This window comes from Centruroides sculpturatus, unplaced genomic scaffold, assembly GCF_000671375.1.
Source record: "Centruroides sculpturatus isolate CEXI.00-Female unplaced genomic scaffold, Cexi_2.0 scaffold1142, whole genome shotgun sequence".
In the NCBI taxonomy this organism is placed as follows: domain Eukaryota; kingdom Metazoa; phylum Arthropoda; class Arachnida; order Scorpiones; family Buthidae; genus Centruroides; species Centruroides sculpturatus.
Window position 1 is genome coordinate 3,479 of NW_019385483.1, and position 25,257 is coordinate 28,735.

General features: G+C 30.9%; 2 protein-coding genes and 1 long non-coding RNA gene across 3 annotated transcripts; 1 reads left to right on the top strand and 2 right to left on the bottom strand.

Moving 5' to 3' along the window:
- Window positions 1-7,175: 7,175 nt before the first annotated feature.
- On the bottom strand, window positions 7,176-10,704 carry LOC111639406. The gene is made up of 3 exons (XM_023385291.1): window positions 10,679-10,704; window positions 8,442-8,615; window positions 7,176-8,364 (listed from the first exon to the last, which is right to left on the bottom strand). Exons 1-3 carry the CDS (start codon window positions 10,702-10,704, stop codon window positions 7,281-7,283), a joined length of 1,284 nt encoding a protein of 427 aa, XP_023241059.1. The 3' UTR covers window positions 7,176-7,280.
- A 754-nt stretch (window positions 10,705-11,458) lies between these two features.
- On the bottom strand, window positions 11,459-14,153 carry LOC111639407 (piggyBac transposable element-derived protein 3-like). The gene is made up of 2 exons (XM_023385292.1): window positions 13,966-14,153; window positions 11,459-13,486 (listed from the first exon to the last, which is right to left on the bottom strand). Exon 2 carries the CDS (start codon window positions 13,474-13,476, stop codon window positions 11,629-11,631), a length of 1,848 nt encoding a protein of 615 aa, XP_023241060.1. The 5' UTR covers window positions 13,477-13,486; window positions 13,966-14,153; the 3' UTR covers window positions 11,459-11,628.
- Window positions 14,154-14,192: 39 nt separating this feature from the next.
- Window positions 14,193-20,670, top strand: LOC111639405. Its single transcript, XR_002759060.1, has 3 exons — window positions 14,193-14,252; window positions 20,246-20,359; window positions 20,603-20,670. It is a non-coding gene; the product is annotated as an uncharacterized LOC111639405 (long non-coding RNA).
- Window positions 20,671-25,257: the final 4,587 nt, after the last annotated feature.

A 25,257-nucleotide genomic window follows, 5' to 3' on the forward strand; every position in this document is an offset into this window, starting at 1 on the left:
AACATCTCTGACCGAAATGTAAATAATTTGAATGAATCAACTCAGGTAGCCTTAAATTGTAAAATGTAATTTGTAAGATAATTCTGTGCGAATAAGCTAACTATTCAAATCCCACTATGGGAGCCAGGGGCCGTCAAAAGTTAGTTTACGCTACGAAATTATTACAAAAGTTGCTTCTAGCCCTTGATATAATTATATTAATTAAATTAATCCACGGTTGTGGATAATTGAATTAATATAATTAGTTTACGTTAGTTTAGGATAGGGTGCTGCCATCAGATGTGTTTTGTCGGACACACCACCGATTCAGACAGTATTCTTATACCACAACTTTGAAAAGTTTCCTTTATTTAGATGTTTTGCTGGGCTTTACTTTTTAGTGGAATATTATAATTGATTAAACAGGGGATTTTAATTTTTATTTTAAACATGAAAAAGTTTTGTTACAAAAACAGATTAATTTATAAACAAATTTTGTTATTTTAAACCGACCCTATGGCCGCGATCAAAAGGTGTGCTCCGATATGTCCCCACAACATATAGGTGGGAACAGCCATTAGGCCGGGACTTTGGCTCAAGTACGAAGAATCAGTTAGTAAAATGCAATATGTATTTCATCGATACTTCTCACTTGTCATTATATTTTTCTTTCTATCTCTTTCGGTGTTCTTAGAGACATTATTAGAATTTTTAATGTATTAGTGTGTATTTTTCAATGCTAATGTAATGTACACGGGTAATACTAATACTCTTGTTTACAGGAAATCGTACTTCAACAACAGCACAGATTTAAACTGGGACCATCTACATAGCATAACTAGCGGATAATTACAGAACGATGCCGTACCCATAGTTCTGTTTTTTACCACGAGATGTCGCTACTACGTGAGGTCAAGAAGCTCGACAAGCGTAACTGTAATTTACTGTATGTTGTGACGCCACTGATCCACGTATCGGAACGCATTTGGTGTAAATAGACTCCAGTCAGAATTAATTTATTACAAACAATACTTGCAACGGTTTGTTTCTTGAACGGCAAATTTGCTTTTGTCTGATATTCAATGTATATATTGTAGCTTTAAAAGATGACTATCGTTCACTATTTTATTGTTCATTATTTTTATCAAAATATTTCAAATTATACAATATATTATAAAAGTTATTGTAAACAATGTGTAAACTTTCGTTCTTAAATTCTTTTGATTTCAAAATTGTTTTGCTGAATTTTCAATCTCTTAGTCAGAATTTCTGTTTTTGTTTCTATTATTTAATAAAATTATTCTTTGCTATTTGGAAATAATTTAAACGTTATATATTAGAAAATTTGTAATATTTTATTTTACAATTAACGTTTATCTTTGAAATGTTCTACAAAAGAAAAAACAAAATTTTCTTCACAAGCATCCTTATTTTGTTTTCACGAAATTTTTAAAAACCGAACCCTGGCGAATACCAAGAGTATTCGCCAGGGTTAGGTTTGTGAATTTTGTTATTGTCAATGTTCATCGAATAGTGGCTTTTGGTGAATTATACAGCGCTGTACAATAACATGTAAAAAAAGACATCATAAACATGGGCGTAGCGTGTTTCATCCAGGCCAATATACTGTTACTTCTGTGGTGTGTTAAAAGGATGAAAGATAGACTCGAAAAATTAAAAAAAATTTTTGTAAATAGTCATAATTCAATTTTTAATTGAAAATATCCTGGGTTGTTCATGTTATGCTCTTATATAAATTTGAATTTTTAGGATNTACTGAGTTATGATTACATATTATAATCATAAAAAATATAAAGACCTATAATGATTCAATGGAATAATCTATTGCTTTTAGCCTATAATAGTTTCACACTTTTTCTAGATCAAATAGACACATATACATGCTGACTTATCACACCTGTAAATGAGATTAAATTACAAAATCTTCAATGATTATTTAACACCTTATTACAAACTCTACAATAAGTTACGGCTCTTTTTGACAATTATATGATATAATACAGAACACTAAAAATGCATTTCAGATTCAATACGTCTCTCTTCAGTTGGTGTTCATACATAAATATAAATTATAAAAATAAATCGTAAAATTGTANCAATATACTGTTACTTCTGTGGTGTGTTAAAAGGATGAAAGATAGACTCGAAAAATTAAAAAAAATTTTTGTAAATAGTCATAATTCAATTTTTAATTGAAAATATCCTGGGTTGTTCATGTTATGCTCTTATATAAATTTGAATTTTTAGGATGTAAATGCAGGTACACTTGACCAAGCTCCAGAATTTATTGTGGGTAAGTGTTATGACTTTTAATATGAGCAGATCGCGCATATAACTATTAAGGCACTACAGAAATTTTTCGTTTGCGATTTTCATAAAAATATGTCGGGTTCTATTCTTTTTCACCAGTCGAATCTAAGACGAGTCTGCCTGAATGGCACTTGATGAAGATCAATTAAGATTAAGATGGACATTTAAATAAAATTTCCTTTACAGAACTTCTAACAATTGAATTTATTACGATCAGAATTTTGTTCTCATTGCTAATTTACGCATGAATGTTGCAGGATATTGTGAGAATACGGACGAGGGGTCAAGGCCCGCTAATCGTCAGATCTGAGGGATCCGCTCACCTTGTCACTGGATGGCTTAATCTAATAGAATTCGAGTGGTAAAATTCTCTGTGNATAATTTATATTTATGTATGAACACCAACTGAAGAGGGACATATTGAATCCAAAATGAAAGCATTTTCAGTGTTCTGTATTATATCATATAATTGTCAAAAAGAGCTGTAACTTATTGTAGAGTTTTTAATAAGGTGTTAAATAATTATTAAAAATTTTGTAATTCAATCTTGTTCACTGGTGTGATAAATCAGCATGTATATGTGTCTATTTGATCTAGACAAAGTGTAAAACGTATAATGATAAGTATCTACGGTTTCCTGTATAAGATAAAGAAGTTATTGAGATACCATACTTCATACTACATATATCCTGTTTCATAAGTAACAACAGAATCTACAAAACAAAAGTTAATCAAAATTTATACTTCAAGGGATGGAAAAAACTGAAATCAAAACTTTTAAGCAATAGATTTCCAAAACAAAAATGAATTAAAGATAAAATTGAATAAACTATACTATTACAGAATATATAGACATGAAATTGACTATTGTTAAATTAATACATTTCATATATTTTTTTGGAGATAACATAACTCAAATTTTAATTCCTGCTGATAAAACATCTGCAAGTGAAAAAAATCTTTTGTTATCATAAACGTAAAAGGATAAATTAAATTTAAAAATTTCAGAAATTAAATTTCAATAATGCCTTTTAAATTATTTTTTAGCCAGAAGTTAGATACAATTAAACTGATTTAGTGCTTATTATTTTTNAATACGGACGAGGGGTCAAGGCCCGCTAATCGTCAGATCTGAGGGATCCGCTCACCTTGTCACTGGATGGCTTAATCTAATAGAATTCGAGTGGTAAAACTCTCTGTGGGGTTGTGCAAATCGGTAATAAACTAAGAAGGCCATTCATAATATCAAAATAAACAATGTAATAAAGTAAAACAGATAAATATAATACAAAATGAATATACATTGAACTTAAATTTCCTATGTTGAGAGAGAGAGTTTACAATAAGTTCATGTTACCTCATTGGACATTTACTTTCGTTGGGAGATGCCGATGATAGCTGGTTCAGAGGCGATAGGAGGTTGGACTGTGGGAGCAGGAGTAGCAGCACTTGACAACTTGTCGAGGAACTCCCTACGTGGCAAGAACTGCTTCTGTATGGCAAATACTTCTGACGTAGACTACCCTATGTGGCACGAACTGCCTCGAGTCTTTAAAAATTTGCCTTTTTATCTATGCTTTCCACCAATCATTATTTGAGAAAACCATCATCTCTCGGGATGATCAGTTATGTCACTTGTCCAGATGGTTGAAAAAATTCAAGACAAAATGTCTCTGAAAGGAAACTGAACTTCCCTTTTTCATCAGAATAGAGTTATTCAGCAATTTTTTCAGGATGTAGTTTTGTTGCAACCATTTCAATGTTTTATTATATTAAAACATAAAAAAATGTTAATACAAAAATAAAAAGATAAAATCAGTTTAATGTCTGGTTAAATAGAATGGGGGTTTTGTGAAAATCATGTAAATGAGATAGGCTTTATCCAGCTTGTCACAATATTGTTGAAGGAGATAAAGGAAAAAAGGAAAATAACGAGGTAAAAATTGAGGAAAAATTATTCTTTTACATTTTAATATAGAAATTACTACAGAAAATTTGAACAACTTTTAAAATCATGCATTTTTTTAATACGAGCAATAAACAATAAAAATGAATGCGAAAACTTTTGATTTTGAAATCACTGTCTTCTGTATCAATATACGGGATGGTCGAAAAGTTAGTTAACTAAGCAGAATTAACGTGTATGGTCCTGTTTTTGAGTATTCGGTTGCTGTATAATTGATATAAAAAATAAAGTCCANCTCAAATTTTAATTCCTGCTGATGAAACATCTGCAAGTGAAAAAAATCTTTTGTTATCATAAACGTAAAAGGATAAATTAAATTTAAAAATTTCAGAAATTAAATTTCAATAATGCCTTTTAAATTATTTTTTAGCCAGAAGTTAGATACAATTAAACTGATTTAGTGCTTATTATTTTTTTACCTATGAAACTGGTACTAAATAGAACATTCATACTCAACTAATTTGTAGCAAAGATGAATATGAAACTGGCAATATGACAGCTGGTTCCATATTATCATGTATTCTAAAGCCAACTATTGCTGCACGCTATTGGACTATATAACGGTTAGACATTATATAGCCCAATAGCATGCAGCAGTAGTAGTTGGCTTTAGTATTGTATTGTATTGGGTTTTAGTAGTGTTGTTTATACTCTCAACTATTAAATTGATGGAGAGGATAAAAAAAAAGAGAGAGGAAGAAAAGTGTTGTCAATTGTGCTGCTGTCTCTAAATATCAAATACTATGCCATTTATTTGTTGAATCAAATTATTTTTAAATACAGTATTATTGAGAGAAATTACAACTTCCTTTCTCTAACAATTGCTGTGAATTTAAAAGTATATGACAACATTGTAATTTGGATGCATTCTTCCAAATGGCATTGAGTTAGGCAGCTGATATACTTATTTAATATTCATGTGTAAGAAAGCACCTTACCTTACCACTCAGCATTGCTGCTGCTAATTCTTTGTCAGTACAATACAGTATGTGAGGAACACAGAATATTTTACTTTTTCTCATGAATGCCTGACAGTTGCACTGATTGGGTTTACCATAGATTACTAGGAGAGGAGTATCACAATACATATCAAAACATCGTGAAGTAGAAGGGGTCTCCTTATCAGTAGAAATCTGTGGCTATTAAGCTCACACCAAAATTTTTGACCTGTTTGATCTAGCCTAGAGATCTGTTATCTCCAAATGCAAATTTGTCCAATCCACTTCTATGCACATATTGCTTGCTGGGACTATGCATCTATTATATTAGAGTCCCAGAAACCTGACTCTTGATAACTTGATATTCTGTAAAACTTGTAGTGTCATTCAACAAAAAAAAATATATACATAATCTAATTTTTACCTCTATAACTTAAAACTAAAATCAAATAAATTATCATCCTTCACTGACAACACTTGAAAATAGCATCAATTCCATGAATTAACAAAGAATATAACCCTTTTTACAAAGTACCACTGTGAATTGTCATGATGCAAATGTCAATAACTGGAATGTTGCCACTGAATAGCAAACATTTTCTATTTAATTAATGTTTAATTACAAATAGAAATAGTCACTGTTTATACATAGTTAATATGTATATGAATTTGCAAATATAATACCTTTATTCCTTTATTAAAATTCCTCTGTTTAGACTAGCATTGTATATATATCAAATGAATCAAAAATTAGTCAAAGTAAAATGAAAGAATAATATAAGTTTTGATTCAATTGGTTAGTTGTGTGTAGTAGTAAAGAACTGAATCCTTGCCTTATATATATTATTACATTATGATTCAAATAAATATACATTATTAAAGTAAATTTATAACAAAATAGATATGTAACAGTTTTATTCAATATGATTTAATAAATAAGTACCAAAACCCAACTTCAATCTATCATGCCAATTCAGAAAAACATTAAACGGAATAACAGCAATGTTTAAGTAAATTTTCCATTACTGGTTTTGTACTGTTGATTTTAAAGAATTAAAAGCTGATAATTGAGCTAGTTCAATTTGTTTTAAATAATAATTATTTTACTTGTAATAAAAATTTTTTTAGACAATCCGACAGTATTTTTATGGGTTCATGTATAGGCCCTAAACTAGCTGAATTATGTATAATAAAAATAGATTGTATTATTAGAAACCTCAGTGACATAATAGAATACAATGGATATGTAGATGACTGCTTCATCATTTATGATAATACTTTAACCAACCCTCAAGCACCCTTAACTTTGACATTAATATAGTAACCAACATAGCTTTTGATATTGAACTAAAATATAATAATAATTTATCATTTTTAAACATCACAGTCCAAAGATTTCATAACAGCTTAAATTTAAAAAAATATATTAAACCATGTAACGTAAGGAAAGTTGTTAACTATCATTCCAGTACACCTATGTATATCAAGAAAAATATTTTTAACATGTATATCACCAAAATTAAAACACATACGAGCAATTACCTTGAACAAACTAAAGAAATAAAACACATTTATAAAATCTTTCAACTAAATGACTATCTAAATAAGATACTAAAAAACTGGCTTACCAACACCAACCCTACTAAAAGACAAAAAATATAACACCAACTCAAATGACTTATAAAAAACTTACATCTCCATAGTATTCAAAAAAATAAAAATACTATTAAATAATATACACATAATATAACTCTAGCCCTAATATTTACTAATAATATTAAAAAGTTACTAATAACTAAAGAANGATGATATATTTGTAAATACTAAATTTTGAATTATAAACAACTCGACTAACGACAATTTACATTTCAGATAGAATACATTAATAAGCACTTTATATTTCAATTTTATTTTCTGTAAATCCAATAAATTCATTATGCTGTTCACGTGCACATACATTTTGCAAAAATTTTACAGTGATACCGTAAGAAATAATCATATTCGAATTTAACTTTACATTATATTCTCGTTTAGATTTCACTTTTTTCCAAAGAAATTTTTTGACCTCAAAAATATAAATCAACAAAAAAATAAATATTATTCATAACGGTTCTGTCACAGGTTAGAAATTTGTCTTCAAATTTCCTGGCATCTGTTCCTTCGTCGCTCACAAAGTAACTTATTTGACGTGAAAACTTGGCACCAATTTGGACATTTTCAACTCGGTAAAAGAAAGCAAATAAACGAATTTTCCAACATTTTTCTAGATACAACTTCGTTTCCAGATCTGCTACTCCGTCTTTATTGCAAACGGTGTCAAACGAAAACTGCTTGTTGTCCAAAGAGTTAATATACCCGTTTACGCACATTCGAAAACATTCGCCAAGCTTCACCGGAAATCGAAGAGCCGTGACGTAGCAATCTTCCATCACAACTACTTCGCTGCTAAAATATATGTAACCTTTCATCTTTCTGTTTGCGACCATAAAAGGAACTCCACGATTTATGTACGAGAACAAGTTACAATAATTTATTTTGCTTCTTGTTTTTGTTTCTCGACTGAAGTAACTTGGATAAAAGGAATAATTACCAGTCTTATAAGCATACCAGATATGACTCTTTTCTATTGCGCTTAACAAGTTCATTGTATAAAGACAAGATTGCAAGTCGTATTCATTCATGGCAAGAAATCTGACTTTTCCAATAAATGGCTCCATAACATTTCTTATTGCATTCCTTTTCAATTCTTCATTCATAAAATGGAAGTTGTCTGCACCCAATTTTCTTTGAACTTCTTCTATGCTCCAATGATACACGGCTTGGAGTAAACGCAATTCACTGACAGATTCATATATCGCTCGAGATACCAGTCTATCAATTGTTGCAATTTTACAGCACATAAAGTCGACTGTTGCAAATAGTCTTTCTCCGTGTTTGTCGAAAGTTAGCCAGCAATAATAAATTATGACCAGATCACCGATCTCACGTGCAAAATCGTGGATTGTGCAGACGGTATGCAAATTTATTTGCCCAATGATAAATGATCTGCATTTCATTCTTAAATGGTCTAACTCGTATCTTAAACTCAGATGATACAGATCGAAAGCGTGTATAATAGAGGTCAATCCGGGATCGTCCGTCCGTACATAACTATTTAAAATATATAAATTATAATTTATGACAATGTATTGAAATTAAATGTAAGGTAAATATCGTGAAAAACTTACGTAACGAATTGTCTGATGGTCTCGATTGGATAAGGCATAAACAGTACTTTCGAATTTTCAACATATGTAATGAGAAGTTCCAATTGCCTGTTCAGGACTTTACTTAACTGAGCTTCTGATATAACAATTTCTTCGTTTTTTTCGTTTCGGATTAGTATCTTACTCGAAGAAAGCCTAAAACAACAAAAAAGGTATTTATTATTACTTTCGAACAAACATGTCTGTTGTACTGTACAGTACGGTAGTTGTAGTATTTCCGACAAAGGTGTATGAACAATAAATGCATGACTAATATTTTAAAAATAGATATTTTATTTTTGTATTAGCAAATCATCTTGATTATCGTGAAACCATCAAAACCCAACTTTTATTTTTTAATAGCTATCGCACCAGGAAACGCTGCATGTTTTAAAAGAAAAGACATCTCTATTGTATGAACAGGGAAGTATTTCGGGATATGCCCTTCAGTAAACTAAGCAGGGGCGTAGCCTGAAATACAGTCCTGTTAACAGAATAAAGACATTCCTGCATATTTTAAAGAAGACGCTTTGTATGATAGATCAGATTATTATTTATCAATAGATGTTAATAATAATATCAAACTGAACTTTTGATAATGTAAAGATTTTTGTATATGTATATTGTTTTTGACAAAGGTTTGACGGTTCTTTTGTTAAATAAATGTATCTTTGATACTTCCTCTATAACTCCCCGACTAGAGTTAGAAAATAATTAAGAAAAACAAACAAACTAACTAACTAACTAACTAGTCTGTACAGTTTTCGTTATTAAAAATGTAAATAATACAGAATTTGTGTGGAATTATTCTGTAATTCTCCACGAACAATAATTGATTTTTATGTAACCTATCGTATTCTGAATCTCTATGTAATATAACAGTTTATGTATATACAATATCCTAACTTATAATGCTAGTTCCAAATTGCGATTTTTTGGAATTTTCGATTATTTTGTTATACAAGCTTGAAAGTAAAAAATCATTACGGTAACATAATATTAGTCAATCAACATCTATTGTAATAAGTTATTAAACAAGTTCTTCAAGAAAAAATCACCAGCTTCTCCCTCTTAATTAGGAAATAATATACGAAATTCTACTTTAAAGAAAAAGCCTTTAATTGATAAGTTATCAGTTAAAAGCCCACCGAGCGCTTCGAGTCGCATTGCTTGTGGCTATTCCATGCCGGGTGGCATCAAGTGGTATCCTTGTCGCTTACAAGGAAAAGGAGTGTAACCTAACACTGTCGTATCTATGTATTTATTCTAAACATGATTTCTCTCGCTTTGTAGACCGATAAATACTAGACAGTTCGAATAAGTGAATTTCTCTAATTTTATTTGGTACTTTCATGTGAAACTTGTAATTATTGATCAAATAACGTTTATAATGTTCTGCTATAACACGTTTCAGATCTATTCTTTTAAAACATTTTGATCTTAATATGAATAATTACCAACAAAATATATTGTAAAATTATTGGCATCAAATTAATCTTAATCAAATCTATGTACAAAATGTAATTAATTAGTACATTCGTTCATCTGCCATAAACCAATAAATAGCACTTTTACATTTTGGAACTCAACGTCCTACCTACTAGTTGATAGAACTGAGGGATCCGCGATTTACATGTCGACAAACACTAAACTACCAGAATTAAATATTGTAGAAAAAATGATTATTAATCATATGTATATTGAAAATTAAACAAAGCTTATTAACTCAAACTTTGAAGACCGAAAATAATTTCACTAAAAAAAAGGGAAATTTTAAGCTAATTAAATCATTAGACTCTTTCACTTTTAGGGTTCAATTTCTCGAATCGAAAATTGTAAACAGATTTTTATTTACACGAGGGAATAAGTTTTTTTGTGAAGTTTTGCTTAGTTATTGTCTCTGGTAAGACAATTGAAAGTTTTGTTAATTAAATACTTTTAGTTTAAATATATTAGAAAACTTACATATAAAAATTCAGTAAGAGTATGTTCATTTGACGCGAACATATGTCATGAAATAACTACAAATAACAGACAGAAAATCAGCTTATGTCATTTATCACGTTAGGTTTTAAGCTCCCGAAAGCAACACAGCATCGAATTCTTTCTTAAATTTTTTTAGAAGAGACACATACGATAGTTAATGGCAAAACACGTAAAATTATTTGTCGCTCACATATATAGAAAAGCTATAAATAGAAAACAATACAAGTACTTACCGACTCTGCACCTCTGGATCCGCCATTTCTTCGGCTCGTTTCCGCACTAAACTCTCGAGTATGACGTCGAAGAACCGAGGCAACACGCGCTTACAAGTAGAAAGAAATTATCACGGTAATTGGCAGCATATGTCACATGACTTTGACGTCACCGCCTGTCCGCAGGAACACTTAGTTTTCTAATTGCATTACTTGTGTATTCTGTATATCCGACATTAAAACTGACTTTATACATGTATTTATTGCGATCTCACGTATACGTATGTAAGAAATTAGCATATAACTAAGTGGACCATTACGTGCTTACGAGTAACAGCATGACGTTCGTCATGCTGTTACTCGTAAGCACGTAAGGTCTGTGGCCTGTAGTGTGGTCTAGGTGTGTTAGTCTCATATTAACATGATTGTTGTTTCGAGTTCTGTTGGAGTAAATTTTTTTTACACTGTAATTTTTAAATTTATTATATTGTCAGGTAGAAAAACTGAAAGTCGTAGAAAATGAATAAACAGCAAGGTTGGAAATTATATTATTTCTTTCAAATTTCAAACTTTCACAATATTTATATTAATTAAGACTTTCAGACCTGAATTTTTTGTGCAGTGAAAAAAAATTTTTTTGTNTTAACCCTTTCAGACCTGAATTTTTTGTGCAGTGAAAAAAAATTTTTTTGTGTTGTAATATTAATTAGTAATATTTTTATGATTTAAATAAGCAAAAAGCATTGAAATTTATCTTACCATTTTCAAAATACAGTCTGTACACAAGTGTGTACACTGGGTCACGACCTATATTGAATCACATTGAAATCATAAACATACAGAATAATATTTTTACACAATATCGTAAATTGTGAACTTTTTATTATAATCAATACAACTAATTCACACATACACAATATTAACTATGCTTTTGAGTTTATATTGTAATCTGTTAGAAATAATAAACACAGTTACTTTACATGGAATGCACGAAAGCAATTTTTTTCCTTTGATAAACAAAGGTGAACCCCACATTTTTCACATTTTACTCGAGAACGTCCTTTGCACTTTGGAAATTTGCATCTGCTAGGCAAAGCAGCGTTTTCGTGAAGAGGCATATGATCAATTCCATCAAACTGAATTTCTTCAGGAGGTCTGGTTTCTCCTCGTCGTCTTTGATTAGAAGTCTCTGGAGATGTGGCAGATGGTCGACCTCTTTTTCTGCTGGAAATTTCCTTACCACTCATAACCAGGACATAAGCCAGTCTCATACGAAAATGCAGGAGATCCATTATTTTATTCTGTTGTACACCAATGGCTTTGGCACTTGTTCTGTATTCCAACCAACTCTGTACAACTGCAAAATCTACAGCATGGAAAATTGCTCGCAGTGTCCACTTCTTAGATTTTATAAAAATCCTGTAATAACTTATCAATTGGTCAAAAAGATCTACACCACCCATAGAGTGGTTGTAGAGTTTCACGACTTCTGGCCGATCAATGCTGATATACTTTTTTTCTTTCTTTTCCCAGCGTTCAACTTTGTCAGATTTTCCTTTTCCAATGAAATTGGAAGCAAAAACAACTGATTTGTTGTCAACCCATTTTACCAGTGTTATGTTATCTGTGCTGCAAATTTCTTCAGAAAATCCTCTTTCCTTCTTCAGAGCTTCCTTGTCCGAAATTAGAGGAGGATTAGCAAACCGGTTAATTCTGACAGTTCCAGCAGCACATATGTTGTCTTGTTTCAATGCTTGAAATAGGTTGTAAGAAGAAAAGAAATTGTCAAAAAATATTTTATGACCCTTTTTCTGTTTAATTCTCTCAACAAACTGTAGAACTACAGTTGGTCCTTGTCCAAAAGTTTTCAACAAAGATTTCTGAAATTCAGTGGATGCTCCCTGATAGAGAATAAAGTCATAAGTTTGTCCACTCTTACCACACAGCATATACATTTTTATTCCCCATGGAGTTGGCTTACCCTTTATATATTGCTTCACAGAGAGCTGTCCTGTAAATGGAATCATTGCCTCATCAACTGCTAGCTGTTCCTCCACAGGTAACTCCAGACATCTGTTGCGTAGAGCAGTGTATATAGGTCGAACTTTATAGAATTTGTCTTTATTATCAGCCGGAATTCTCATGTTGTCTACAAGATGCAAATTTGTTCTCAGTTGAAAGAATCTGTCTCTAGTCATACTATCCAAGAATAATTGCATATTCAGTGATGTGTCCCAATACATTCGAACTCTGGGAAATTTTAGAGTTCCCATAATTATATGAAGCCCAAACAATGTTTTGAGTTCTGCAGATGTGGTTGATCTAAAATTTCTAGTCATTCCACTTTGTAATGCATATATATTTGTCATTTCAGCCATTGTATCAAAGAGGTTATTTGGAATATACTTGCCAAAATATGCCGAAGGAACCAATAATTCTTTGTCTAAGTCATCTGGTTCCCATTCAGAATAAAAATCCCCCACCGAAATTGGGCGATGACGCCACTTGATATCTTTTTTTTTAGTTAGGGAGTATTTTATTTCGTCAGTTTCACTGTAATTAACTTCATCAGAGTCAACATTATCATTATCATTATAATTATCATTTTCTCCACTTGATATTTCTTGTTCATCAGTCTCTGCCCTGTTGATCTTGTCAGCTCCTACTCGCACTGGTTGTTTATGTGAAGCACAGGTAGATTTGTCTTCAATAAATGTTTCTTCATCTGAAGATAACTCTAAATCTGACACTTCCCCTGTAGTTAACATTTCTAAAAGGACATTGGCATCCTGCTCCATGTTGTATTTCTTGTTTGCCATATTGAAAAATCTAAAAAATAAAAAATAGTCATAAATAATAATCTCAGTTACATCATCTGATAAAATACCTGTTATAAATAAATAAATTTAAAAAGTGTAAACATAGTAACCACACTGTGAAATATAAAATTTGAATGCTGCTGATGTTACTAACATAATAATTGTAAAGATTATTGGTAATATAAACGACTCATAATATATATATTTTAATGTAATACTGCTTATAAGTTGATAAATAACCGTTACAATGACAAAAAACACTATATTATATGATCATAAAAAGTTTTTATAATTATGTCACTATTTCTTTGTTACAGTGCTTGAGACCGTGTGGTTACATTTGTGTACACTGATAAAATTGCTTCTGTTACAGGTTAAAAAACATAATTTTTATAAAACTAACTATTACAATATGTAAACTGACTGTTTACAAATATGCATGAAAGATATTAATATCACTATATAGTTATAAAATAAATTATAACTTACCAATACCAACGATGTTTCTGGATGTCAAAAACAGCTAAGTGGATCTTCCATCTTTGTTCAAATTAGTTATCCTATCACACATTAGATGGCGGTACTAACGAATAATGTATAAACAAACCTTTCACAAGTGTGTTCATGAGGCTTACATTGACAACAAATATATCTGAAGTGGGTAAATCATAGTAAAAATGTTATGTAACCGATTGTAGCCAGTGGGTCTGAAAGGGTTAACTCATTTCTATCATTTTACACCTAGAATCATCAGTTCACTGGTTACTTTTGTCCTTGTAAGTAATTTATAGTTAACATTAAGTAAATGTATATAAATAAATTTATTTATTATATAATCAGATAAATAATAACACGCGTTAACTCAATTTTTAAGCTCCTGAGGAATCATCAAACCTTGGCAATTTGCTTTGTATTTTAACATAGATTACAGATGATAGGCCAGTATAAAATGCTTCTAAAACATTTTATACTCGCCTATAATCATTGTTTTATCATTCTAATTTTGTCGACTCTAATGTGCATTTTCCCTTCGAAGGTCTCTCTATCTTGACGTGGTGGAGGGGCTTGTGTACTTCATCAACCCCGAGAACTATGCCGGCGGTAGCCTAGCTACCGGCAGGGCCTCCCATGCCGGACAGGTTTTCGTGGAGTTGGAGCCAGACTGAGAGAGATTACTAGAAGAAGGAAAACTCTGACCCAAAACCTCGATAGAGGGAAGCAGCTTCTATCGATACTGGCCTGAGGCTGAAATCAAATGATAACGGAATGGCTCATGTCCAGACAACTACAAGCCTGGTCATAGTGATTGCAAGGTTGTAGCACTGCGATGCAGAAGGCAAGAGGAAACCACTACATTATTTTCCCAAGTCTACCTACAAATACCATGCACTCTACAAATCAAACCATGGCCCCAGTCTCCGTCAGACCTTTAATTAATGGTCAGGGTGTGCTAATGTGAGATCAGCCTGGGGTGCAGGGTAGGTTGTTACGCCTGTATCACTTACTAGGCAGCTAGTCAGTGAGACCAGTTCTCGGTCGTCCAAAGAACGTCTTTTCCCAAACGTAGGGAAACGAGTGGCGGAGGGTCTTTTGTTAAGCCGAATATTTAAGGTGGAGGTTGGTGATGGCGAAATCACCTCCCTTACGTCAGGTTCCTGACACCAGTTTGTCAATTAAATTCCGCGGACAAACACGCGTATAAGATCTCATTCAGTCTCAAATTAAGAGGCATTTCATTTATAAAATAAATNAGATATTCTTTCAATTAAGCTATCTCGTTAATTAATTTAGTAGCAAAATACCTTATAAACATTTTTGATTAGCACAAAAATAAATAATTGTGTTTTTATTTATTTAAAAATAATGTGGTGTAATGCTGACATTTCTTGTAATTTTAATTAATGAAGCTTTTAACATCTATTGTATACGATTTCCTGCAATGCTCTCACAAGACTCATTCCATCTGTCAATTGCGTGTGTTTTAAGAAATTGTTGTTAATTTCACTTTACATTATGCCAATAGAAAATTCGACATAAAAGTAGCAAATCACCTCGATGATCAATTCTCACTTCTAAAAACATGTGATGCCGGATGCACCACCCACATGTAGAAGCAGACCTATACTATAAGCCAGTGTAGAATACACCTGTTTAAGGTTATCGTCAGTTTTAAATAATCATTATTTCTAGTCAAGCGATTAAAACCTTTGGTAAATACATTTATTTTAAATATTCTAGAGATTGTTAGTTATATAAGGAAAAAATATTTATGACACAAATGCATGTAATATAATTAGAAATGAAAAAGCTGTTTCTCGATTTACAATTCAACCCGTTATGTTTTTCTTCCTTTATGTTAACTATATGAGAACATTTCCAAACGCGATGTTATAGAGTAGTACATACATTGAAATAAATCTAGAATAGCTGTTAAGTCTATCTGCCTCGATGTTTTCTTGTTTTCTACAAACGAAGTGTAACAACTTTTATAAATATCGAAAGCATTTGGCTTGTCGAGAAAAGAATATTTAAATAAATACTTGCACCTCTTTATCAATTGCAAATCACAATACTCGGCTGATAGCATTAAACAGAAAACAGAAACTTTGCGTTATTGAAATTCAATTTATTACAAACAATTGCAGTGCAATTGTGTACAATTTTATTTATCGCACACTGTAAACTTAATTTAACGTTATACATTAAAATATTTTACATTTCTTGCAAGAAAACTCATTAACTCGACAGATCAAAAAATTAAACTAAAAGAATCGCAAGAAAAATGTTCTGCTCCGAAGAAATCCTTCGAGTAATATAAAAGACAGGACAGGTATTTTCTAAGAATTCTTGTCATGCCCTTACGGCATGAAAAAGATAAAAAGCATGTTTCAGTTACAAGTAAGTTTGAAGATAAATCTACAGTAGACCCCCTTATAAGACGGTAGATACGTTCCGTTCTTTATGAATCGATTTCTTACGAGTCCTTGCCAATCACAGCCCGACACGTGTGAAGTTTACGGACTACGGCTGTTTGAAAGGTTTTCTTCCATAAAATTAATCGATTCTACACTAATTCGACTCAACATTTCCAAAATACGTATATTTTTTTGAAAATAATCCGTATAAACTACACTATAAACAAAAAATTGTANCAATCATCTGCCAGAAACTCTTTCATGTGAACGGATGAAAGGGGAATCAAAGAGGGGTAGATAGTTCCCATCTGAGCGAGATTTTTAGCGGATAAGGGAAAAACAGAGGTTGTACGAACTTCCCTCAAAGGAAGTAACATCTGTTATCTGCCTTTTCCCACGTTAAAACATTATTTTTCTCACAAAAATGAAATAATATTTGGTGACAATATTTAATATTATTAATAAAATTATTAAATTAGACCCAGGGGCCTTTCAGATCTCACACTAAGAATCTGCGGAAATACCAATATTGGTACTTGGAATGTGAGGAGACTATATGAAAAGAATGTTGGATAATGTCATAAAAGAGATGAGGGAGTACAACCTGGATATTCTTGGAATTAGTGAAGTCAGATGGACTAATTCAGACAAAATGAAAGTTGGAAACCACACAATTTGGCACTCCGGAGGTTACACACACAATAACGGAGAGGCCACTGTAATGAATGAAAAATTCGCTACGGCTGTGGAGGGGTTCAAAGTACAGTTTGACAGAGTAATAGCTGTGAAATAAATACGAAACTCTTTAAGTTAAGCATAATACAAGTATATGCAAATGGCCAAGACATAGAGGCATTCTACAAAGAACTAGAAAACGCACTGGAAACCACTAAGTCACAAGAAATTACCATTACAATGGGAGATTTAAATGCAAAAGTCGGCAAGGGTAGAGTGTTGAAAATTAAGGGCCATTTGGTCTAGAAGAAAGGAATGAAAGAAAAGACAGACTAGTGGAATTCTGCAGTAAATACAACTTAACAATAGCAAATACCTGGTGTGATCAACCGAGAAGAAGACTATATACGTGGAAAGCCCCTTCTGATAACTCTAAAAACATAATAAGAGATCAAATAAACTATATCATGACCAATCAAAGATTCAAGACCATGATCATTAAAACCAAAACTTATCCTGGTGCAGATTTTGGCTCTGATCACAACTTACTGGTAAGCAACCTTAATTTAAAACTAAAATTAACTAAGAAAAAAAGCCCCAAACAGATATTAAACAGATAGGCACGGAAAAACATCTCGGTTACATCAAGATATCAAAAAATAATCAAGAACAAACTGAAAGAACACAAAGACAGCAACTACATGACAAATCCAGAGGTTCAATGGCAAATACTAAAATCAGCAATTGTAAATGCAGCTGAAAAAACAATTGGACACAAAAAAATTGAAAAGAATAAGCCCTGAATGACAAATGAAATCTTACAGCTCATGGACGAAAGAAAGAAGTATAAAAATAAAAATCAACAAATGTATATGAATATACACAGGCAAATGCAGAAAGAAATTGTAAGAGCAAAGGAAAACTGGCTAAAAATTAAATGCGAAGAAATGGAGTTATTGGAGAAAAACCGAAAAAGGGAAGGCACCAGATGAAATGAACTATCTTATTACGGTATCTATATCCAAAAAAACAGGAACTATAAAACATTGTGAACACAGAACAATTAGCTTGCTAAACCATATAAGAAAAATATTACTAAAAATCATTCACAACAGAATATATGGAAAAATTGAAAGTAACATCAATAATACTCAATTTGGATTTCGAACAGGAGTTGGCACAAGAGAAGCAATCTTTGCTCTCTCTCAAATCGCTGAAAAAACAATCGATATGAATGTTTCCATTTTTGCATGCTTCATAGACTATTAAAAAACATTTGATAAGATACGACATGATAAACTACTTGAAATACTTTGTAACTTAGGACTAGACAAAAGAGACATTAAGATCATTAAAGATGCATATTGGAATCAGAAAACAAAATTTAGATTCGGAAACTAAGAATCTGATTGGATTGAAGTAAAAAGAGGGGTCAGACAGGGCTGTGTACTTTCACCAATCCTATACAATTTGTATGCTGAGTACATAATGCGGGAAGCCCTGGAAAATAGAACAGAAGGTGTAAAAATTAACGGGAAAAGTATTAACAATCTCAGATATGCAGATGACAGTCATTCTCGCTACAACAGAAAAGATCTGCAAATACTGTTAAATGAACTAGTATCAAAAAGTGAAGAAATGGGACTCACAGTAAATACAAAGAAAATTAAGACAATATGCATAAGTAAAGTTAAGTACACAATAAAGATGAAATGCAGAGGGGAGAACCTTGAACAAATAGATAGCTTCTGTTATTTGGGGAAAAGATTTTATTCAGACAATAATGTATCAAAGGAAATCCGAAGCAGAATTGGACAAGCTAAAGACAAGTTTAACCAGATGAAAAACATTCTGTGTGAAAATAAACTAATTTACAATTAAGACTAAAAACGGTAAAATGCTACATTTGGCACATTTTGCTTTGTGGATGTGAGGCACGGACACTACGAAAAGACATGGAGAGGAAAATTGAGCCCTTTGAAATGTGGGCAATCAGAAGAATGTTGAAGATCAAGTGGACTAGCAGCACCACTAATGATAAGGTGTTATAGATGGCAGATACTAAAAGAGAATTAATAAAAATAATAAAGAAGAAAAAACTAGCATACTGTGGACACATATTAAAGGGAGAAAAACATGAAATTCCCAAACTCACATTAGAAAAAAAGATTGAAGGAAAAAGATCAAAGGGAAGAAAAAGATGAAGCTGGATGGATGACTTTAAGGACTGGACAGGACTGGATACTGAAAAAATTATTCATAAGACTCACAACAGAGATTCCTGGTATTTGCTGGCCGCCAACCTCCCCTAGGAGAAGGCACAGGCAAAAGAAGAATGTGCATTTCGGAATAATATATTTACGTTAATTCAATTGGGTACAATATTGTACCTAACACCACAGGGATGAATGTATTAGTTCATTTTCACTTGACCTCAAAAGTATCACTGAATGATGAGGGATAAATGTATTCGTTCCTCTTCAGATAAAAATAAAGAGCTCAGATAAAACACAAGTTAAAATTGTACCAAAGAATTAACAAGAAAGGCCGATAAAACAAAAAGATTAAATAAAATCTTTCTCCCTGAGACTGAAGCGTTATTAATGTGACTCAAAAAATTTTAATTTTTCTCGAAATTTGATGCATATATTTTGACTAAACTTTGCAATTTTTCATTAGTTGAGATGAGGAATCCAAAAATATAATAAAAATGGGGCCATGACTCCTTTCGTGATACATTTGCTCAAAGTAACAATGTTCATGCTACTCCCTGACGCGAGTGATTGACCATAATAAAATTTACGAGCAAAAATATATTAAAAAATCATTGCATACCTAACGAAACGTTGTCGAAAAAAACGAACAAAAAGCAAGAAAGAAAGCAATTCACGACGATTGCTTCGTTCATGGATTGCTTGTCTGTGTCAGCAATGCAAGGATCAAGGTTCATGCCCAATTGGAACAAGAAAAAACGAATTTCGATTAAAAAAGACTAGTTAGTTAGAATTGTCCATACGTATTTTAAACGTGTAAATACGTCATTACATATTTATTACATTTATGGCCAGAAAAATATTAAAAAATTAATTTACATAATTTGTAAAAAAAATAAACTTTTACAGCTATAATTAGTAAAAAAAGTTGAATTTTTCACTACTTTTTAAATATCTTTTATATAGAAAAATTCCTATCCTATTCGATATAAAGCAATACATCATGTCAACCTCAATATCATCATAAAGGCAATTTTAAGCGTTATGCTTCCACTTTTATCATCTAAACTCCAGAAGAGAGTAAGTGATTTCAACTTTCTTATTAGTTTATATAATAATATATTATTGCCAAATTTTACTTTATTTTTTCTCGTAATATATATCAACAAATACACATTAAATATACTTTTTACATAGATATGCCAATATCTCACAATGTTATCTGAATAAGAAATTAACCCCTTACTTATAATATTTATATGCCAATTAGTTTTATAGATATGAAATCTGAATCAATTTCTACAACTATGATTTTAATAACAGATTCATCTTCATTCTGATATGGAATCTCTATGCAAATTCATCAGCCCAGACTGTTTGCCTTCGGATTACGAAGGAAATTTACCAAATGTCGATCCAACTGAAGCAAATAATATGATTAAAGCTAACGAAGAGTTGTTTATAAGAAGCGAAGAATACGTAAAATTGTACGAAGAACAACTAAATAAAAATTTTACTGAGGGTACATTCAGATACATTGGTGAGGATGCAGAAGAGGAAAAGATGAAAAGATTTATAGAAAAATCAGAAGAAAAATTTAAATGTCATTCAGACAATCCAGAAGCTTTCATAGCTGCTTTGAAAGAAGATTCTGAATTTGAAATTACTCATTTTTAAATACATTTTAAATACATTTCTTCTAACAGTTATAAAGTTACATATTTTGTAACTGTTAGAGGTTAGTTATATTGAATATGTTAATTTTGTAAAGAATTTGTAGACAGCCTGTATTTTCTTACACAGCAGTACTTCGAGTTTTAAAGGAAAAACCAGTTTTACAGACGTTTCGAATTTGTTAATAGAATCAATAATTCCGTTTGTTAACAAGTTTTTTCTTTGTAAAATATATTATTTTCAAAAATTTGATTGTACTTTTTATTATTTTGCTAACTTTATCTGTTACTAAATAGTTAGAAAAAGTAAATATTTGTTCAGTTATATTCATTTGCTGCTAATCTTATTGAAAAACATATTTTTCTGTGATGTTTCAAACACATTTCTTACTGTGTTGTAATAACAATACTAAAATTTATAATTTGTTTGGTGTTTTAGTGAAAATATTTACCAAAGAATGTTTATAACAATCTTACGATCAATCACGATTTAGCATGCATTTAATTGATTATTTAATGTAAAAGGATTACGCTGTGTGAAGTTAATTAATTACACGATTTCTGTATCATTTTTAAATATTAAAATATTTTTGTGTAGAAAAATAGCAATGTAATTTATAATATATATATATATATTTTTTTTTTTTTGCTGTAATTTTTACACCGGTTACATAACAGAAAATCACACGGACATGCCCAATTTGAAATTTATACATAACAAATTTAATCAGTAGTTGAATTTCACTGAGACGAACTTCCAGTTTCTAGTATCTTTTTAATTCAATCAACTTTTACTTGAATATTTTTTTAAATAATTCGCTTAGTGTCATGAGAACTTCAATTTTTTTACTTAACAATTTTATCTATTTCTAGTTATAACTTGTGATATCATGAATTAATGCGTTGATGCAGTTTTAATTTATTACCTTGTCCTGTAGCTTCAATAACTGCATTTTGCCAGATTGTGCAGATTGGGTAAGATTAAAAACGAGTACGAAGTATACAAGTATGAAGTTTTTCTACGTAAACCTGATTATCAAAGCCAAACGAACTGCCGAATTATCGGGTTAGAAGCTTGATGCCGCTACTAAAGCAGCTAAGATATACAAATCAAAAATACTTGACAAGAAAAGAAGGCATCTCTAAAACACATAACATCTGTCTTCTCTTAAATGCATTGAGTGCATTAAAAACTATTTCATCCATATCAACTGAATCGGAGAAGGCATTCTTACAAGGATTCAGGACACAGGAAAAAAAACAAAGAAATGAGAAACCTAATTTGAATACAATCACATGATCTTCAATACAATTCAGTTATTTAAATTTAATTTTAGTATACGATGGAAATCGAAATATAAAATTCCAAGAATGGTGTTCGTAACTGTAATTATTTCACAATCTGTATGTTTAATTAATGAATTCATAACTGAATTAAATTTATGTCAAGTACAATATAGATAAGACTAGATTACGTAAGATAAAAACAACCGATAAAGCGTAATAATAGGCACGAAATGTACATATTGGTTTCATAAAATCTCAGTTAAATCAATCCAAATAGTTAATTGTTAATATTATCATTTCTATTTAACAATAATGAAAATATTATGTATATATTTATCCAGACATTATTAGTTGTGTTTTATTATCGCTCAGCAGCTTATTAAAATATTTATATACAATATTCTAATGGTAAATAAGTTTTAGAAAGTTCTGTTTACCATATAAATAAATATATCCATTTTAATTTTACTTTTTATTTAAATCATAATACAGTAAAAAAAAAAATAATAAAACAAATGTCACCGACTTCAATACAATACTGCACACGCTTTGTTCCCTAAATAATTTGTGCTGAAATGAAGGTCAAAGACGAACCTACATTTCAGTATACAATATTTAAATGTTTAAATGATGAAGAATGCATGTTAAATTTAATAAATTTGCCGGTTTAGTTTCTCTCCTCGTAAATAACAACATAACTCAGAATAACATAATTGTATATTATTCAAAAATGTGTAATTTCCAATTCTGAATCTTATTACAGAGAAGTCATAAATGCTTCAGGATCATCGGAATAACATTTAAATTTTTCTTCCGATTTCTCTAGAAACTTCTTAAGTTTTTCGTCTTCACAATCTTCACCAATGTAAGTAAATTTGCCTTGATTGAAGTGCTTATTTCTTTCCTCTTCGTACAATCTCAAATATTCTTCGTTTTTGCAAAAGAATTCTTCATTGGTTCTAATCATATTCTTGAATTCACTCTCATCGGAAGGCAAATTACCTTCCAATTCCAAAGGCGAAAAATTCGTATGGATGAATTCGTGCAAAGTAGACATGTCGGAATGGAAATGCAATTGAAATATGAAAACATGTTTTGAGAAATTAGTAAAATAAATAATTTGATATATGAAAATTTAAAATACGTAAAGTAGAAAATATTCTTATCCTAAAAATTAATTTCTAAAATATAATTTTATTTATTTCTATCGCATACTATATTCGTCTAATTTTCAGTCATATATTGTAAACAAGGTTGATGCCGTTGAGGATCGAAACCCATAAGAACACAAAGAGTAATGGGAGCAATGAAAACTTGAAACCAGAGATATTTTTAGAAATTACCGATATTCTCTACGAAATCCTCACATATTAGCATGATACTACACAACTGTACAGTCAATAATTTGTAAACAGAAAGATTACGATAAAAAGAGACAAGAACAATCTCTGACATCACGTGAAATAGTGCTGTCAAATTAATACTTTTTACAAATATTACGTATGTTGACGTGTTATTCGCTTTCACCAGCGAATCTATGTACAGAAGAAAAAGAGAAGTGAATTTTTTTTTCTTTTTATTGCATTAACCTTCACATTTTTATGGTTACTATTTTGCTAATTGCTTTATAGTTGTCAAGCAATTATATGATATAGCGGTAAATATCTCAAAAAATGTTAAATAAATCAATATGCAAAATGTAAAAAATATTATATTGAATTTCCTGGCGTATTTTACACTTTGATTTAAGTTTATAATTAACATTTTTCAGAATATTCCTTGTTTAGTAGCATTAAGATTTATATATCAATAAATTATTTTAAATTATACAAATTGTTCGTATACGTTTGTAAAAAGTATTGTTGAAGTTGGTAAATGTTTTCAAAGTATAAAAAAAAAGGCTAAGAAGAAAAATTTAATCAACTTAGGTGCAAAAATTTCTCGTTTTTAACAAAAATCGAATAAATATTGCAGCAAAGTTCTGTTTACATAAGGACTTATAAAAGAAATATCTGTACATAGAGATTATGCAGAGCTCTCTTCTGTTTAAAAAATAATAACTCTGTTGTATCGGGTTTTTGTTTAAATAGTATAAAGAAGAAGTTTCTGTTTTTTAAACAGAATGTTGATACAACGTTGAGAGACTTCACTCTAAAACCACAGAGTTTTACCATAGGCGTGTACGGTTATGTATGTTTCCCAATTTGTTAACACTTGCATTATTAACACTTCTATTGTTAAGGAATACACTTCTTCCATCCCCCGTGGTACCCTACTAAATGTGGTAGCCTACTAAAACGCAGTCACAAACGGAAAAAACCGCATCTAAAATAGTACAATAAAAGCTGAGTGTTTTAGGGTAAGCCATAATTCTCTCCCTCTCTCTCATAGGAAAAGGGGAATTTCAAAAAGCTTTTCTTAGAGTGTGTTCTCGTGCCGTACACTAACTGTGTACCAAATTTCAACATTCAACTCCAAACCGTTTGCGCACTGCGTTTATTATTGTAATTCGATGTGTAATTGTAGAAAAACTGGAACATTCTCAGACATTTTCGAAGTCAATTAATTTTAACACCTATATCTCTCACACCCTTATAGCTATCGAGACGCAAATAATATAGTACACGATGGGAGACTTGGGGCTACTACCACACACCAACACCATTCATGTGCGATGTGTAGTTTTGGCTGCAGAGTTTTGAAATATAGGCACAAACACGTCCATTTATATATACAGTAGAGCGTCGTTTATCCGAATCAATTGGGGACTGGGGTGATTAGGATAACTTATTTTTCGGATAACGAATCATGTACGTAAAAACATATTAATTTATCCCGTGTTGAAATTTTTCTCCGTTGCGTGTCGCTTCGCGTTGAATTTTCGTCGATGTTAAGTCTAACGAAGACTATTGTATCGTTAAAAATTATTTTTTTATTTTGTACAAACAAAATAAATATATTGAAAAATATAAAAACAATAAAAAATTATACTTCAGAAGTTAATTTAGTATCAAAAAC